This window comes from Hylobates moloch, unplaced genomic scaffold (genome assembly GCF_009828535.3).
Source record: "Hylobates moloch isolate HMO894 unplaced genomic scaffold, HMol_V3 SCAFFOLD_5, whole genome shotgun sequence".
Lineage (NCBI taxonomy): Eukaryota > Metazoa > Chordata > Mammalia > Primates > Hylobatidae > Hylobates > Hylobates moloch.
In genome coordinates, this window is record NW_026652280.1 from 76,872,325 (window position 1) to 76,889,016 (window position 16,692).

Below are 16,692 nucleotides of genomic sequence, written 5' to 3' on the forward strand. Positions count from 1 at the left end.
GCAATTTGGATAAGGGATACTCAAGTTGTAGTAATAATATGTATTTTTTTTTTTTTTTTTTTTGAGACAGGACCTCACACTGTCACCCAGGCTGGAGTGCAGTGGCATGATCTTGGCTCACTGCAACCTCCGTCTCCTGGGTTCAAGAGATTCTCCTGCCTCAGCCTCCCGAGTAGCTGGGATTACAGGCATGTGCCACTACCGCCAGGCCAATTTTTAGTAGAGATAGGGTTTCACCATGTTGGCCAGGCTGGTCTTGCACTCCTGACCTCAAACGATCCACCTGTCTTGGCCTCTCAAAGTGCTGGGATCACAGACGTGAGCCACCGTGCCCGGCCGTAATAATATGTATTTTGAAGGTGGTGTGGGGATTAAATAAGACAATGCAAGTGAAGTCTGTATCACAGTGACCAGAATCATGAGTGCATGACAAATGCTAGTGAGCTGGGATCATATTCTGAAGTGTTAACTGAAGAGTTTGTCTTTCACTCTGGGCTCATCAAATCCCTTTGTTTATATTTAAGGGACTAATTTTCTCCTAGCCCCAACAGGACTGGGCCATCCACAGTGAATTAGAAACAAAGACTACAAACACTAGCTAAGCCTCAGCGCCACTCTAGGGTTCCTTGAGTCCAGGGTGTCTAAACCTCAGCACTACTGACAGTGGGGCTGGATAATTCTTTGTTATGGAGAACTGTCCTGTGCATCTTAGGGCATTTAGCAGCAACCTTGGCCCCTGCTCCACTGGATGGCAGCAGCATTCCCTCAAGTTGTGACAACCAAAACTGTCTCCATACATTGTCACTGTCCCATGAGAGGCAAAATCACTCCAAGTTGGGAGCAACTGAGATTCAGATCGTGTTTGCAGAATGAATTTCCTTAGAAAGGTCTGATGCATGGATTCTGTGGTCTGGGGAAGGAGAAGCAAGCAAGAAGATAAGTACCTAGGCTGTGAGATACCTGAAACAGTACTGAGTGAAGATCTCAACAGGCCGGGTCAGCCCTTTGCCTGTGGGGCGACGATGCTAATTTCTTCGCTGGAACTCTATTCTGCTTCCTTGTTCATCAGCAACTTTGTTCCCTCCTCTCAGGGTGGGATGATTTGGACATTGAGGTGTGATAGTCATGGGAATAAAAAACCATATGCCTGACTAAGGTGAGACCAGTGGGAACAAGTTTGAAATCACGGAGAAAATAGATAAAACATATTATAGAACATATTATACCAGTTATAGTCATTTTCTTACTGTTATCATAGAGGTATGTGAAAAATGCTACAGTTGCTCAGTGAAGGGAATGTTTAACCCTGCCTACACGAGTTAGAGGAAACTGCAGGAGGCATGATGATAGTTGAGATGTAACCGCACTTAAATTAGAATTTCCCAGCTGGACACGGTGGCTCACACCTGTAATTCCAGCACTTTGGGAGGCTGAGGCGGGTGGATCATCTGAGATCAGGAGTTTGAGACCGGCCTGGCCAACGTGGTGAAACCCCGTCTCTACTAAAAATACAAAAAATTAGCTGGGTGTGGTGGTGGGCGCCTGTAATCCCAGCTACTCTGGAGGCTGAGGCAGGAGAATCACTTGAACGTGGGAGGCAGAGGTTGCAGTGAGGCGAGATCACGCCATTGCATTCCAGCCTGGGCAACAAGAGCGAAACTCCATCTTTCAAAAAAAGAAAAAAAAAAAAGAATTTCTCCCTCTGGTGACCTTAGATACTTAGGGGTCTGGGAAAGGACTAATGGGATTCCATGGGTTATTTTCCACTGCTTAAAAAAGCTCAGCATCAATTGCCTATTTCTTGACATAAGTCTGCAAGGCTAAATCAGTAGTATCTCCAGGTATCTGGAGTTGACCATCTCAGGGTAAACTTGAATTGGTAATTGTATATAATTTATTTTCTCATTGGCTCATTAGTTATATTTGCCTTTAGCAAGGTGCCTAATTTTGGGAGCCAGGGAGTTTGGAAGGTTTTATTTTCTGAACAGCCTCAAAGTTGTGTAAGTCAATAATCCACCCCTTTTTGACCCAGTATCCTAAGTGAGTTCAATATGACAAATACTCCTGGAGCTTGGGATGTGAGAGGTGCTGTGTGGTCTTGGTTCTTAGGGTTCTCTCAGCTCTAATCTTTAAGAGTCCTTCTGCCCAGACAGTTGTGCTGTCATCGAACAGAAGCTTTTTTCCAGAAGGTGCTCTGAAGTCAAAGTGTCCAACAATGGCTGTCTGTCCTGACAGTTCTGGGGGAACATAGATGTTTTCAATGTCAAACGTTGTCAGCACTTCACCATCTTTGGTGAAGAAAACCTCTTCTTGGGCTTTGGTGGTGAAGTTAACCTTTCGGGCATAATGGAGCACCTGAGAGAGGAATGGAAGATAACAGTAAAAAATTGATTAAGAGCAGCTGGGCACAGTGGCTCATACCTGTAATCTCAGCACTTTGGGAGGCTGAGGCAGGCAGACCACGGGGTCAGGAGTTTGAGACCAGCCTGGCCAACATGGTGAAACCTCGTCTCTACTAATGATACAAAAAAAAAAAAAATTGCTGGCTGTGGTGGTGGGCACCTGTAATCTCAGCTACTCAGGAGGCTGAAGCAGAAGAATCGCTTGAACCCAGAAGGTGGAGGTTGCGGTGAGCCAAGATCTCGCCACTGCACCCCAGCCTGGTGATGGAGAGAGACTCTGTCTCACATTAGGAGCCCTTCCTCCACATCACTGGACAGTTTCCCATATCTATGCTTGTTGGTGCCTTGGAGGGAGGCATCTTATCTCTGCACACTTTAAGAAGAAAGAGCTCTGTTTTCTCATGTTCCAAGTTTGTGTTAATCTATAGGGGCCAGGGTAGGGAAGTGAAAGACAAGGTAATGGGGATCTGAAACATTAGGTCTTGCCTTAGACTGCTTCACAGATAGGCTGGTCTTATGAATAGGAACCTATCCAGTTTTTTACAATCCATCCATATGAATTACTTAGCATCCTTCTTTATGCCAGATAGGATTGGTACCTAGGATAGAAAAACTCAGTCCTGCCTTCAAGGCACAAAGAAGTGTGGCTGATAAAAAAATGTGTTTTGACTAAAAGCAGATATGGATTTGCAAATTACCCTGATTTGATCATTACATATTGTATACATGTACTGAAATATCACACTATCTCATGAATATGAACGATTATTTCAATATATCAATTAGGCTGGCCACCGTGGCTCACGCCTGTAATCCCAGCACTTTAGCAGGCCGAGATCAGGAGTTCAAGACCAGCGTGGCCAATATGGTGAAACCCCACCTCTACTAAACATACAAAAAAAAAAAAAAAAGATAGCCGGGCATGGTGGCACATGCCTGTAGCCCTAGCTACTAGGGAGACTGAGACAGAAGAATTGCTTGAACCCTTGAACCCAGGAGGTGGAGGTTGCAGTGAGCTGAGATCGCACCACTGCACTCCAGCCTGGGCGACAGAACAAGACTCCGTCTTAAAAAAAGAAATATATATGTGTATATATATATATATATATATATATATATATATATATATATATAATAAAAATATTAAATCCACAGTAAAGCAGATATAAACTAAGAAGTATCTTTTCAGTGTATTCTAAACTCTTCATGGCTGAGACACTCTTGGATTATGTGACTATCAAAAACCTGTCATCATTCTTTTTGGGAACAGCTTAAATAGCAGAAAAGGGAGTTTGCACCAATATTTCCCCTTCTTCATCCTCCATCCCCCATCCCAACCACCAGTTCTGGGGATCTAACATCCACCACAGTGACTGTAGTTAATAATACAGTATTGTTTACTTGAAATTTGATAAGAAAGCAGATTTTGAGTGTCCTTATCTCCCCTCACCCTCCCACACAAATGATGACTATGGGTGGTGATGGATGTGTTAATTAGTTTTATTATGGTAACCATTACACAATGTATATGCCTATGAAATCATCACATTGTGCCCCATGAATACATACAATTTTTATTTGTTAATTATACCTGAATAAAGCTGAAAAAGAAAGAGTAGCAAAAGGAAGATAGGCAGAGTGCCTTCAGGAATCCCTCTAGTGACTTTAGATCCAGTGGTTTGATCTTCGAACATCTTTGGAAAAGGTGGGATTGGCTTTGATTTTGTAATTAGGAAAAGAGGTGGTCATCTTTTCCAGAAGCCTTGAACTCTTTAAGAAGACATTTGAGGTTCTTTATAATAGAGCTCCTACCCCCCTTTCCAACCTTTCCTTCTACTGTTCTTTTCCTTTGGCCATCCCCTGCTTTGAATTAGCTGGATCACTTTCCCACTCCTGCAAGTGCCATTTTTACCAATACCAATACCAATATTTTTGCTTATTTATTACTCTTTCAACTACAATGTAAACATCTTGAGGCAAGCACACATTTTGTACATTTCTGTATCCCTCATTACTCCAAGTGCATGAAAATACTTGTGCTTAGTATGTAAAGTGCATGAAAATACTTGTGCTTAGTATGTAAAGTGCATGAAAATACAAGTGCTTAGTAAATACTTGTGGCATAAAAATGCATGCATTGAGGCCAGGTGTGGTGGCTCATGCCTGTAATCCCAGGCCGAGGTGGGTGGATCACTTGAGGTCAGAAGTTTGAGACCAGCCTGGCCAACATGGTAAAATGCTGTCTCTACTAAAAATACAAAAATTCACCAGGCATGGTGGTGCATGCCTGAAGTCCCAGTTACTGGGGAGGCTGAGGCAGAAGGATCACTTGAACCCAGGAGGTGGAGGTTGCAGTGAGCTGAGATCGCACCACTGCACTCCAGCCTGGGCGACAGAGCAAGACTTTGTCTCAAACAACAACAAGAACAACAAAACACAATTACTTTTGCACCAATCAAATATATGTGTGTGTGTATGTGTGTGTGTTGAACTGGGCTATGAAAGTTCATAAGAACTAGAGGATGAAGTTTGAGCAAATGACTTGGTTGGGACGAACTGGTTCTAGAGTCCTGAGCCAAGATTCCTGGTGACATTCCTCACTCTATCTGAATCAGTGATGTGACTTTGTAGATCTTGCTCTTTGTAGATCTTAACCTTCTCATCGGTAAAAAGGGGACCTACACCACAGGATTATCCTGAAAATTAAATGCATTAATACATAAAAGTGCTTAGCATATAACTCAACATAAAAAACACTAACAAGGTGTTAACTGTTAGTTTTCTTAGAGCCCTTAAGAACTTATACTACATAAGCACCGATGAAATTACCTAAAAGCCTTCTTAAAGAAGCTGAGCCTAGTTTGAAGATCTTTGCTATGGTTTGAATGTTTGTCCCCTCTAAAATTCATGTTGAAACTTAATTATCATTGTGGTGGTACTAAGAGGTGGGGCATTTTCATAGGTGATTAAGTCACCCTTATGAATGAATTAGTTCTTTGTAAAAGGGCTGGAGGAGGCTGGATGTGGTGGCTTATATCTGTAATCCCAGCACTTTGGGAGGCTGAGGCAGGAGGATCGCATGAGACCAGGAGTTTGAGACTAGTCTGGGCACCATAGTGAAACCCCATGTTTGCAAAAAATACAAAAATGTAGCCAGGCATGGTGGCATGTGCCTGTAGTCCCAGCTACTCAGGAGGCTGAGGCAGGAGGATTGCCTGAGCCTGGGAGGTCGAGGCTGCAGTGAGCCATGATCGCACCACTGTACTCCAGCCTGGGCAACAGAGCGAGACTCTACTCTAAAAAAAAAAAAAAAAAATGCTGGAGGCAACTACTAACTTAGGCCCCTTTTGCCCTTCTACCTTTTATCTTCAGCCATGTAAGGCAGCAAGAAGGCCCTTACCAGACACTGCATGCTGGTGCCTTGATCTTGGACTTCCCAGCCTCCTGAACTGTAAGCAATATATTTCTATTATTTATAAGTTACCCGGTCTGTGCTACTTTGTTATAGCAGCACAAATGGACTAAGACAACCTTCTTTTAATATTAAAAGGATTTTTGCTCTACTTTGACTTGATTTCTAAAACTTCGCATGGCTATTTGCAATATGTACTTAATGTTTAACAACTGGCTCGCTAAGAAAGGAAGCCAGGCTTTTTGGTGTTTGCTTATTTCCCTGGTGTAAATACTCCCACTATGGCTAGGTTGAAGCTACCAGTGGTTTAACAAATGACTTGCACAATTCCTGAAAATTTAACAACTGACCTTCGCTGTCAGAGCCAGTTATCTCTGTTGGACCTAGACCTCTGGTATCTTTAATAAGAGTCTTATGAATGCTATGAAGAGGCAGCTGTCATCATCTCCTTTCCTTCTGCTGGAGATTTTCTAGTCCACAGGTAGGCAAACTACTGCCTGTAGGCTAAAGTTAGTCTGCCACCTATTTTTTTGTGTGATGTGTGAATTAATAATGACTTTTACATTTTTAAGTAGTTGAAAAAAATTAAAAGAAGAGTAATACTTTATGATATACGGAAAATACATGAAACTCCTATTTCAGTGTTCATAAATAAAGTTTTATTGAACACAGTCAGATTGATTTGTTTATGGATTTTCTATGGCTGCATTTGCACTACAACAGCAGAGTTGAGTAGTTGTGATAGAGGCTGCATGGTTTGAAAATCTGAAAACACTTACTATCTAGCTCTTTACTGAGACAATTTGCTGACCCCTTATCTAGTCCATTAGTTGCTACTTTTCAAGAAAAATCTTTTCCAAGTAAAATCTTATGCTTAACACTAATATATTAGGCAGAGAAAATAGAGCATCTCTGGTTGGTGTAGGCAGCTGTGGGGTCCAGAGCCCCATCCCCAAGCCTCTCACTGCCTGAAGAAGTGTTCCATCAGCGGGGGCACCTAAGACTCCCTATAGAACTCTAGGCTCCAAGAAGCACACTGTAAAAATTACTGATCTGTACCCACTTTCCTTTTTTTTTTTTTTTTTTTTTTGAGATGGAGTCTCACTGTGTCACCTAAGCTGGAGTACAGTGGTGCCATCTTGGCTCACTGCAACTCTGCCTGCCAGGTTCAAGCGATTCTCATGCATCAGCCTCCTGAGTAGCTGGGACTATAGACAACGCCATTACGCCTGGTTAATTTTTGTATTTTTAGTAGAGACAGAGTTTTACCATGTTGGCCAGGCTGGTCTTGAACTCCTAACCCGAAGTGATCCACTTGCCTCCCAAAGGGCTGGGATTACAGGTATGAGCCACCGTGCCCAGCCCAAGGTCTTTTTGATTAAAGTACCTAATGACCAGAGAGGAAAAAAGACCTCGAACACAGAGAAGGCTGATGACTAGGCTAAGCACTCAGACTCAGCTCTTCCTCTAGCTGAAAACCCAGTGCTCTTCTTTTGATGTTGTTGGTTGAGGTCTTTGTCCTCTGAACTCTATTTCATCTCTTTGAGCTTGTTCTAGCATTACCTCTCTGACTACGAGGAGAAGACCACCTCCCTTCCCTTCCTGTCCTTATAACCCTGAGCAGCCCATGAAGAATGGGTGTCGGTGCTGGATTGGATGTTTTACGTTGCAGATTTACCAGTTTTCTAACTTTGTGGTTAACTCTTTCTTACTGTGAATCTCATGTGGTGTTTGTTGCATATCAGCATTGGCATGTAGTGGCCTGGATGTCAGGACAGCTGCGTTTTCTTCCAGCTCTGCCTCCCCCTTTATGTGATCTCCCTGCTTCGTGTTGGACCAGCAGATTCCTAAGGCCCTTGGCAGTTTTGATGTCATCACCATTATTAGCAGCAGTGCACACCACCTGGAGAAAAGCTGTAACCCATAACATGCATTAATCACCAGCCAGCATTTGTATGTATGATCTCTTATTTTCATAACAACCCACTATTATTATACTCAATCTACATAGGAGAGAGCTGAAGCTCAGGAAAGGTAAGTGACAAGGCCCCAGAGAAATCCCATATTGAGATTTGAGCCCAAATCACTTTTGTTCTAAATTTGATGCTCCTTTCATTAGGCCACACTGCCTCTCTGCTAGTCTAAAGCTCACAGAAAGCTGGAATTGGCAGGGACTGGGAAAGTCTTCTTGGCCGCTCACCTGAGAAGGCCTGGCTTCCCATGCATTGGCATACGTGCCTCCCAGGAATGGTCCCTCTCTCTGAGAGCAGGACATCAAGTTCTGATAGGTGACCCACAGGGCTTTGGCTGCCAGGTAGGCTTGGTAAGTGGCAGTTAGATCAGGAAGTTTGAAGGCAGACAGGTGGGCAGTGGTCATGTTCTCCAGCCCTGTGTGATGCCAAGCCCCTTCTCTGGCACTTTGGGTGGAAGCCCCTAATCCAGACCCCCTGTATCCCTGCAGCTGCTCCCACAGCTTCCTCATCAGACTGTTGCCTGGGTACATGGCTGGGCGCAGCGCCAACAGGAAGTCCTTAAAGGCAGGGATTATTCCTAAGTGTATGGTCAGGCTTAAGCTGCCGTTCAGCAACTCATGGGCTTTGGGACCCAGCACCGAGGGGTTATATGCGAAGGAGGTGGAAAAGATCCACATCCTCCCAGTCACATTGTTCTCCTGAAGGGCCCTTGCCGGGAGTCTGAAGTGAAAATGGTAGCAGTCAGAGACGATGACTGTGGCAGCAGGGGTTTAGGCGATGACGCTGGCCGTGCTGCTAATGCTCTCATCTACACTGCTGATCTTTGAGAAGGCCATGCAGCCACCCTTGTCCCTGATCTGCTTCTGCAGCTGCTGATCCAGCCACTCAAAGTTGCTGTTGTCAGAACTGACCAGGCCTACTCAGGTCCAGTTAAAGTAACTCAAGAGCTTGGCCAGGACCCAGGGCTGGTGGGTGCTGCTGGGTACTGTGCGGAGGAAGGATGTCAACTGGAAACAGTTGGAGAACTGGGGGCGCTGAGATCCGTGGCTGATCTGGGGGAAAGGAACAGAGCTGTACATTCCTGGCCTGAACACACTTGCTCAGGATCCACAAATGCTCTCACCAGCCTTGTCACTTGGCCTCATTTTTCCCTCTCTGCCTTTTATTTCTAATTATTATCTCACTGGCCTTTGATATATGCTGTTTCCAGGTCCTTCGAAAACCTGTGGGCTCAGGCCTAAGAAACCAATTGACGTTTTTAGAAAGGAATGCAGCGGACTAAAGAATGCCAACATATCTTTCAGTGGGGGTGGGAGAAGCAGAGAGGAAAAGATGTGCTAACGGCTTTGTTTCTTTCTATACATTGTATAATTCTTGGCATTATTTGAAAGATAAAGGCTCAAGTGAATTAAAAATTGTGTAATTGTTAATAGAATAAAAACAAGATATATAAATTCCAAAGCAGCAGAAGGAAAACAATTGAAAAAAAATGATCAAATTAAAAAAAATTCAGGGCTGGGCACAGTGGCTCATGCCTGTAATCCCAGCACTTTGGGAGGCTGAGGCAGGCAGATCAGTTGAGGTTAGGAGTTCGAGACCAGCCTGGCCAGCATGGTGGAAACCCTGTCTCTACTAAAAGTACAAAAATTAGCCAGGTGTGGTGGCACATGCTTGTAATTCCAGTTACTTGAGGCAGAAGAATTGCTTGAACCCGGGAGACAGAGGTTGCAGCGGTGAGTCAAGATTGCACCGCTGCACTCCTGCTTGGGTGACTGAGTGAGACTGTCTCAAAAAAAAAAAAAAGAAAAGGAGAAAGCATAAGAACTAGAAAACTAAGTAAAAATCTCTATTATTTCTATTATGATAGTTTTAGATATATTAATAGAAAGCAATGACCCAGCATAATAAATAGAGATTATATAAGATGGCAGAATAGCATCAAACCATATCAGCAGTCAGCTTAAATGATAGGTTACATTGCCCTGCTTACGAACAGTGTGCTGTATTCTCTACTTGCCTGTCTTGATGCACTCTCCAGGTTTCTCTGTAATAGCTCTGAGCTCCAGAAGGGTTGAACTTTGTGGATTGTGTCAAAGGGTTGCCCTGCCCTCTGCCTTCTGGTAGAAGCCTTGCTGGGAGACTGGGGGGAGGGGGAAAGTGAGGTTGAGGTATTCATTTCTCCCTGCTCAGCCATAGGTGGGCAGTGGCTGCCTTCCTTAGCTCTGCTTCCTCTCCCAAGGATGGAAACAGCTTCCTGCTGTGGCTGTCCTTCAGGTGTTTCACCATTCGTTATCCCTTTCCACTCCTTTGAAAGCAGCCCCTTCATCTGGGTTTCTCCTTTTCAAAGGTGAAGAGGGGAGACTTGAGCTCTTCTGTCACGGGGCAGCTGAGTAAAGATTTTGACTACAATAGATGGGAAATTTTCAAACTGGATAAAAATCAAGCCGGTTATTTGCTATTTAGAAGAAACACAAGTAAAGCAAAATAACGAAATCTAATATCAGGGGATGGGTAACCTAAAAATCTTAGGTGAGTCCAGTTGACCTGGAAGCTCTCCAGCTCTCCTGCTTAAGGAAAGCTGGGAGGCTTTTGCAGCAGAGGGAAAGGGGTTGTCAGTGCAGAGTGTGATTTCTGGTGGGCAGACCTAGCGGGTGCCCATATGATGTATTAAGTTTTCTTTAACCTGTTTATTAGCAAAAAACTTTTCAGGAGCTATGGTCAGGAGTTCGAGACCAGCCTGGCCAGCATGGCGAAACCCTGTCTCTACTAAAAGTACAAAAAGTAGTCGGGTGTGGTGGCTCATGCTTGTAATTCCAGTTACTTGGAAGGCTGTGCTATGGTCAGTTGAATATTACACTTAAGAAACAGTCATGAAATTAAGAGAGTACTTTTTTTTTTTTTTGATAGAGGAGGATAAGAACAAAACACAGTATGGCTTGTTTATTGAGGAGTCCCATGCCTGCTGTACAGCCTTCCCTGATCCCTGCTCCTCAAGCTGAGATCTAGTTCTCAATTCTTGGTTCATGCCAGCCCTGGAATCATTACCTTCATCACATCATCACTGAACTCTTATTACTTCAGACTGTTGAAGTTCATGCCTTTTTCTCTCCAATCAGATTCTAAGCAGGATCCATTCAATTTATCTTAGTTGTTGAGTGCATGAGTGAATGCCTGTTCTTTTTTCTTCTCTCCTGCTCATCTTCTTCCTGCTTTCCTTCCCCTACAGCCTCCTCAGGTCAGTGCAGGGGCTCACTGTCAGACTTCTCCCAGCCTACCATAAGGAAGCTGTCCTACCAGATATGTGTAGACAAGTTCTTTTACTTTAAAGTTTTTGGTGAGTCTTTGTTCCTATATTGGGCAAAATTACACAGAGGACGTGGGAGCCAGCTTTTCTCCAAAGTTAACTGCTCTTTCCAGGCTTGCATTGTATCATCATTATCACTAATAGCAATTCCAACTAACAGTCATTGAGGGTTCGTTAAGTACCAAGCCCTGGTTATTCCATTGTTAATATCCACAATGACTCTAAAGGCAAATACATTATCATTAAACTTTGTTACCTTCGTTTTGTAGATGAGGGAATGTGAAGCTCAGACAGATGACTCAATTTGTCAAGGTCACATAATCAGTAAGTAGCGTACGTAAGATCCAGGTTTGCTGACTGTCAAGCCAGTGCCCTTCATCATTTCTAGCTCTTTGGCTTCCCAGCCCACCTCTGTCCAGTGATCTCTGTTGGTGAGTTGTGTGAAATGAGGTAGGTCCTTTGATTTTTAGGGACTCTGGGGTTTTGGAAAACCAGAGTCGGCAACAGCAAGGGCTATTGCAAAATCCTCAAGAATTTCTTAAGATGTAACACATTTGGAGTTCCCTTGGATTTTTAGCAAGTTAAAGGTAGCTCTTAGCATATATTAAGCATTGAGGTGCCGGTGGTGGTTACAATCTGCTTTGTAGCTTCAGAAATGTCTCAGTTCACACCCATTCAACAGATGTGATCTGAACAACAGCTACATGCCAGTTCATATACTAATATGAGCAAAACCTACTTGCCAATCTCAAAGATCTCCTGGTGAGTGCTACATGAGCAACAAGATGATGTCATAGTTTCAAGAAGGAGGAACTCACCCAGAAATGACTAGTATAGGCTAGGAATGGTGCAGCTTTCCCAAAATCTTTGCCAAGACCAGACACCACTTACTAGGAGTGAGAAATGTAACTTTAAATGTGACCAACATTGGTTGGCTGATCAGTGTATTCTCTCCCTACAGAAAGCCTCTATCTGAAGCCAAATTATTCTCAGAAGGATTATCTATAAGCCTAGCATTGTGGCACGAAGAAATAACTGGACCATTGTGGCTCTGAAGTCAGACCTGCCTAGACAAACAGAGTTTAGCTCAGCTGAGACATCCTCTCCCTTATAAAGGATGGAAACACTCAGGTAGGTTGAGCCACTTTTTAGTTGAGTGGGTTATCACCTATCTAGGAGAGAGACTCGCTTAGATATATTCCAGTCCTAAGGATATGCCTGGCTCACCTCCCACATCTCCCCAGCATCAAGCCCAAGGGTCCTTTGTGAAGAGGTTGACCTCAGGCAATCTAAATTCGTTTTCCTAAGGATCAGCCTTGGAGGTCACACACTCCTAGGTCTAGAGCTCCTAAAAACTGAACTCACTTTGGATGTAGGCATCTTCTCTTCTAGCACTGTGGGGAGAATGGTCTTGGGTCTAATACCACCTGCTGTGCTGAATGAGACCTCAAAGCAGCCTGCAGGCATGGGGATTGTACTAACTTCATGCACTTCAACTTTTTTAGTTAGGGCAATCAAGATCTTAAAAAAGTGACTTATTTTCATGCCTTTGTAAGACTTTTCATGTAAACAAAAAACTAGAAACAGCAATCCTGTCAATTAGATGTCTTGAGGTCTGACTTAGAAGATATCATTCTAAGCCACTGTAACCTAACATGCTAATTTGGAGGCTTGAGGCTGTGTTGTTCTACCGAGTTCTCCCAAGATAGGCCTTTTAAGAGCCATGTGGGTGCCCTGGAGTTATGGTTATATGAGTTCATGCTTGCCTTCTCTTCCAGAGTGCGAGCATCCCTGAGGATAGGGTTATGGCCTCACATGTGCCTCATGGTAGATGTGGCTATAGCACAATTCTCTACACCACTAGTGGTGGTGTGCTCAGTAAACATTTGGAAATAGCAACCAGTATAAAAAGAGGGAGCAGTTTTATATAGGGCAGTTTCCCTACTCTTTGCTTGTGCACTTTCTTTTTCCCCTGGAATCAAGTTCCCTGGGTTTTAACACTCAGACTACTATTTATTAGCTATGTGACTTTGGACAAGTAACATTTCCTCTCAGCTTCAATGTCATCATCTGCAAAATGGGACTAATTATAGTATCTATTTCATAGGGTTGTGAAGATTAAATGAGATAATAGAAGATAATAGCAATAGGAACTACTAATATTGCACTTACTATAAGCCAGGCATTTTTCTAAATGTTTTACGTGTATTAATTTATTTAATCTTAAGGATTTGAACACATGCAAAGGATCTAAAAATCACCTTTCTACTAGTAAATATCCAGTAAATGATAGATATAGTTATTATTAGAGTCACTCTCAGCCAATATTGCAGAAGAAAAAAAGCATGTGATAAACTCATTTCTACTAGGGTGTGACTGACTGACGATATGTACATATCACTCTTCCTAGAAAATAAACTGTTTGCATCTGACTGGATATTTTTAATTGTGGCATTTGAAGCCTCAGTGGAATTTACAAGGGAAGATATTTAATTTTTTGGGGGGTGAGTTTTAAAGGTCACAATCAGATAGTCAGTTACCTTTCAGGCATGCTAGGGGAAATAAATATTCTTCAACTGGGAAATAATTTCATAAACATTGCCTCCCTGCCTAACAGATTTAGTATATATTGAAGATCAAACTGAAATCTCGGCAAATGTTTCATAGAAACATCAAGAAATCCAGTGGAATGGTTTGTCACTTGTTCAACTTTCCAAATTTCTGGGAAGGCTGCAAAGGAGGAATGAGATGATCCTAGCCTGGGTTATAAATCTTAGATGCTGTCATCAGCCCTCAGATCATGGTCGGTTGGCGAGTGCAGGGCCTCCAGGGATTATTAACTCCAGGGATTCCAGGCTGTTTAAGACATCGGTAGGACAATTACGGGAGTTTAGCCTAAGTTTGCCAAATTTTTATTTTGCCACAAAAAAGTTCGTGATAAAACCACCATCTAAGGAGGGTTGGTGACCTCACATCCACATGTGCATACAGTGTGTCTTTTCTTTGTCATTCTGTTGCAAATCAGAGAAAGATCACCGCAAACCAGCACTAGTCTATGGACCAGCATTCAGAAATGTTCTAGTCCAATACTTGCCTCCCGTTTTGTAGAAAGTGGGGAATCCCAGGCCCAGGGAAGTAACTTTTTTGAGGTGATAAATCTGATCTTTCTACCAGGCTGCACTTTGTCATTGTGTGCCCAGCCAGAGTATTTAAGTGGTTTTCTCTTTCCAGGCATGTCTCTCACCTGAGGGACTCTGTAGCTGGAGAGCAGCTCAGACATGGGCTCTGACTCCAGGAAGGTCATCCCTCCAACCATGACCAGGAGATGTTGCTGGGAGCCACAAGCATAGTTGGTTGTGGGTGGAACCTGGTTGGACAGCAGGACCAGGGTGCTCCCCAGAGCCTGGATCCCTGAGATGCAGGAGTCATAAATCTGCAGTCCCACAGTGATGTTGGGCAGGAAGTCTTGGTCCCCTTCTGCCTCAGCCACAGCAAAGAGAAGGGACTCAGGGCATTCAGGAAAAGGAGGGCTTTGAATCTTAGAGAGGGTCAAGGACAGAAGGAGTTAGATTTGGTCAGTAGCATTCTAAAGAGCCACAAAAAACAGCCCCAGGGAGTCCCTCCTTGGGAGGAGCAAAGGAGAGGTGGGACTGAATGTAGATGTACATTTGCTTAAAGAAGCATTGGAGGAGGGGAGAATTCTAGAGATTTAGACACACACACACACACAAAACACACACACACACAAAACACACACACACACACACACACAAGCAGATAGACTTAGAGAAAGACTGCAGTTTCCTAGAGATGGACAAGGAGACACACAGAGTGACAGGTGGGCAGACATACACACATAGACTCATTGTAGTGCAAAGAGAGGCTGACAGCAATGGAGGCACATAAACAGCATCAGCTCTACAAACTCAGGCAGGCACCTGACAGAGGGGCTATGGAGTGGATGGGACACATAAACAGGAAGACACATGGACTGGGATAGGTTATTCAGATGCAGAAACATACACACAGAGACAGGCACTGTGATGTAGAAGAGATAAGGACACAGGTGACACAGACACATAGAGAGACTGGTAGTCACATACACAGGCAGACAGATGGGTGCAGGCCTAGGCAGACAGGCAGATACCTGCATAGACAGACAGAAGCAGACAGTGATGAGTAGATGCAAAAGACACACAGCACATGCCTTCGGCAAAAACTCAGGCAGGAAGAAATAAGACAGACCTGGTGCAGGAGGAGTGTAGCTAAATACTTCCTAGGCATCTTTTTGGAGAGGAACTGCTGGCTCACAGATTGAAGTCTGGTTCAAAACCAGTTAAGCCTTGGAAACAGTTCAGATATGCATGAAAGCTGAATTTGTGGGCTCGTGTTGCTGACAAGGTTGGGTCTGGGGCTACCTTCTCTGTGAATGTGCCCATGAAGATACATCTTGCCTCTCATGGCTTTAGTTGCTGTGATTTTGAAACCACGCCCAGGCAGAAGTTGCCAGGCTCTGCTGTCCAGCAAATTTAAGGAGTGTTAGCATTGTGCAAAGGGGGGCATTGAGACCCAGAGAGAGAAAAGGCCTTGCTTGCAGTTGCTCAGCTGCTCAGAGAGAACTAGGACTAGAACAGACCCTCTAATGCTCAGGTGCGTGTTCCTACTGCCGGGTCATAGTGCCTGTGACAGTGTCTTGAAGACACACAGCCCAGTGTGGATTCAGTCCCTCACTATGGCTTCCACCAACTTACTCCTCACCAAACCCCCAAAGACTCCGAGGGAACTCATGGAGAGGGGCGCTGTCCTGGCCAAGGGTCTCCCTGTCAGGGGCCTTGTAGTGGGTATGACAGGTCTGGAGTCCCCAGCTGCCTACAGTGATCAGGAAGGTGGCTCCCTCTCCCTCACTTCCTCCTTTCCTCCCTCCCTCCCTCCTTCTCTCCCTCTCTCCCTCTCCAGGGATAAAAAGCATGACCCACCGTTGGCATAGTGGCTGCTCCAGGGGCTGCTGGAACTTGACTTCTGTCTGGTCCAGCGCTGTGTGTAAGGGGTCACAGCCCCGATGAACATATCTCCTTTGGTGGAGAAGGTGTCTGTGGGTCTGGACATTGGCAGGTAGCTGGGGGTCCAGATAGTGTCCACCATGGACACTGTGAGAGCAAGACCACAAGGACCGCAGGATAGGACATGTGGATTGTCCTTCTCTGTGGGCCTTTGGCTGGGGGTCCTTTGTTGTCAGAGCGTCTGTGCCTGCTTTGTTTGGAAGGATCTAGGCACACCTGCTGGGGCTTCCATGAGACCCCAAAAAGAAGGAAATTGACTGTAATTGAGCTCTCAGCTTTTGCCCTACGTGATGATATCTTCAGCATTCTCCAGGTCTCTGAGATGTTCTTCCTTCCCTGGACCCCCAGCAGCCCCCATCCTTGCCTCTAACACCCTGTCAGCTACTCATTTTCCTTACTTTCGGGCCAAGGTGACTGGCAGAGACAGCCCCAGGGTATAGGAGTGGGAGGGATGTCCTTCCTCTCCACACCTCTGTTCTTCTGGTGACCCTGCACCAGGGTCTGTGTTTATGAAGAAGTCAGACTTCCTGCCCCTGGGCCT

General features: G+C 44.4%; 1 protein-coding gene across 1 annotated transcript in view; it reads left to right on the plus strand.

The window, feature by feature from the left end:
- LOC116468196 (olfactory receptor 9Q1) overlaps positions 1–16,692 on the plus strand; it is a 149,059-nt gene that overhangs the window by 20,842 nt on the left and 111,525 nt on the right. The window contains exon 2 of the mRNA XM_032151796.2: positions 5,775–5,853. Coding sequence (XP_032007687.2) covers positions 5,775–5,853 — 79 coding nt within the window. The remainder of the gene's footprint in view (positions 1–5,774; positions 5,854–16,692) is intronic.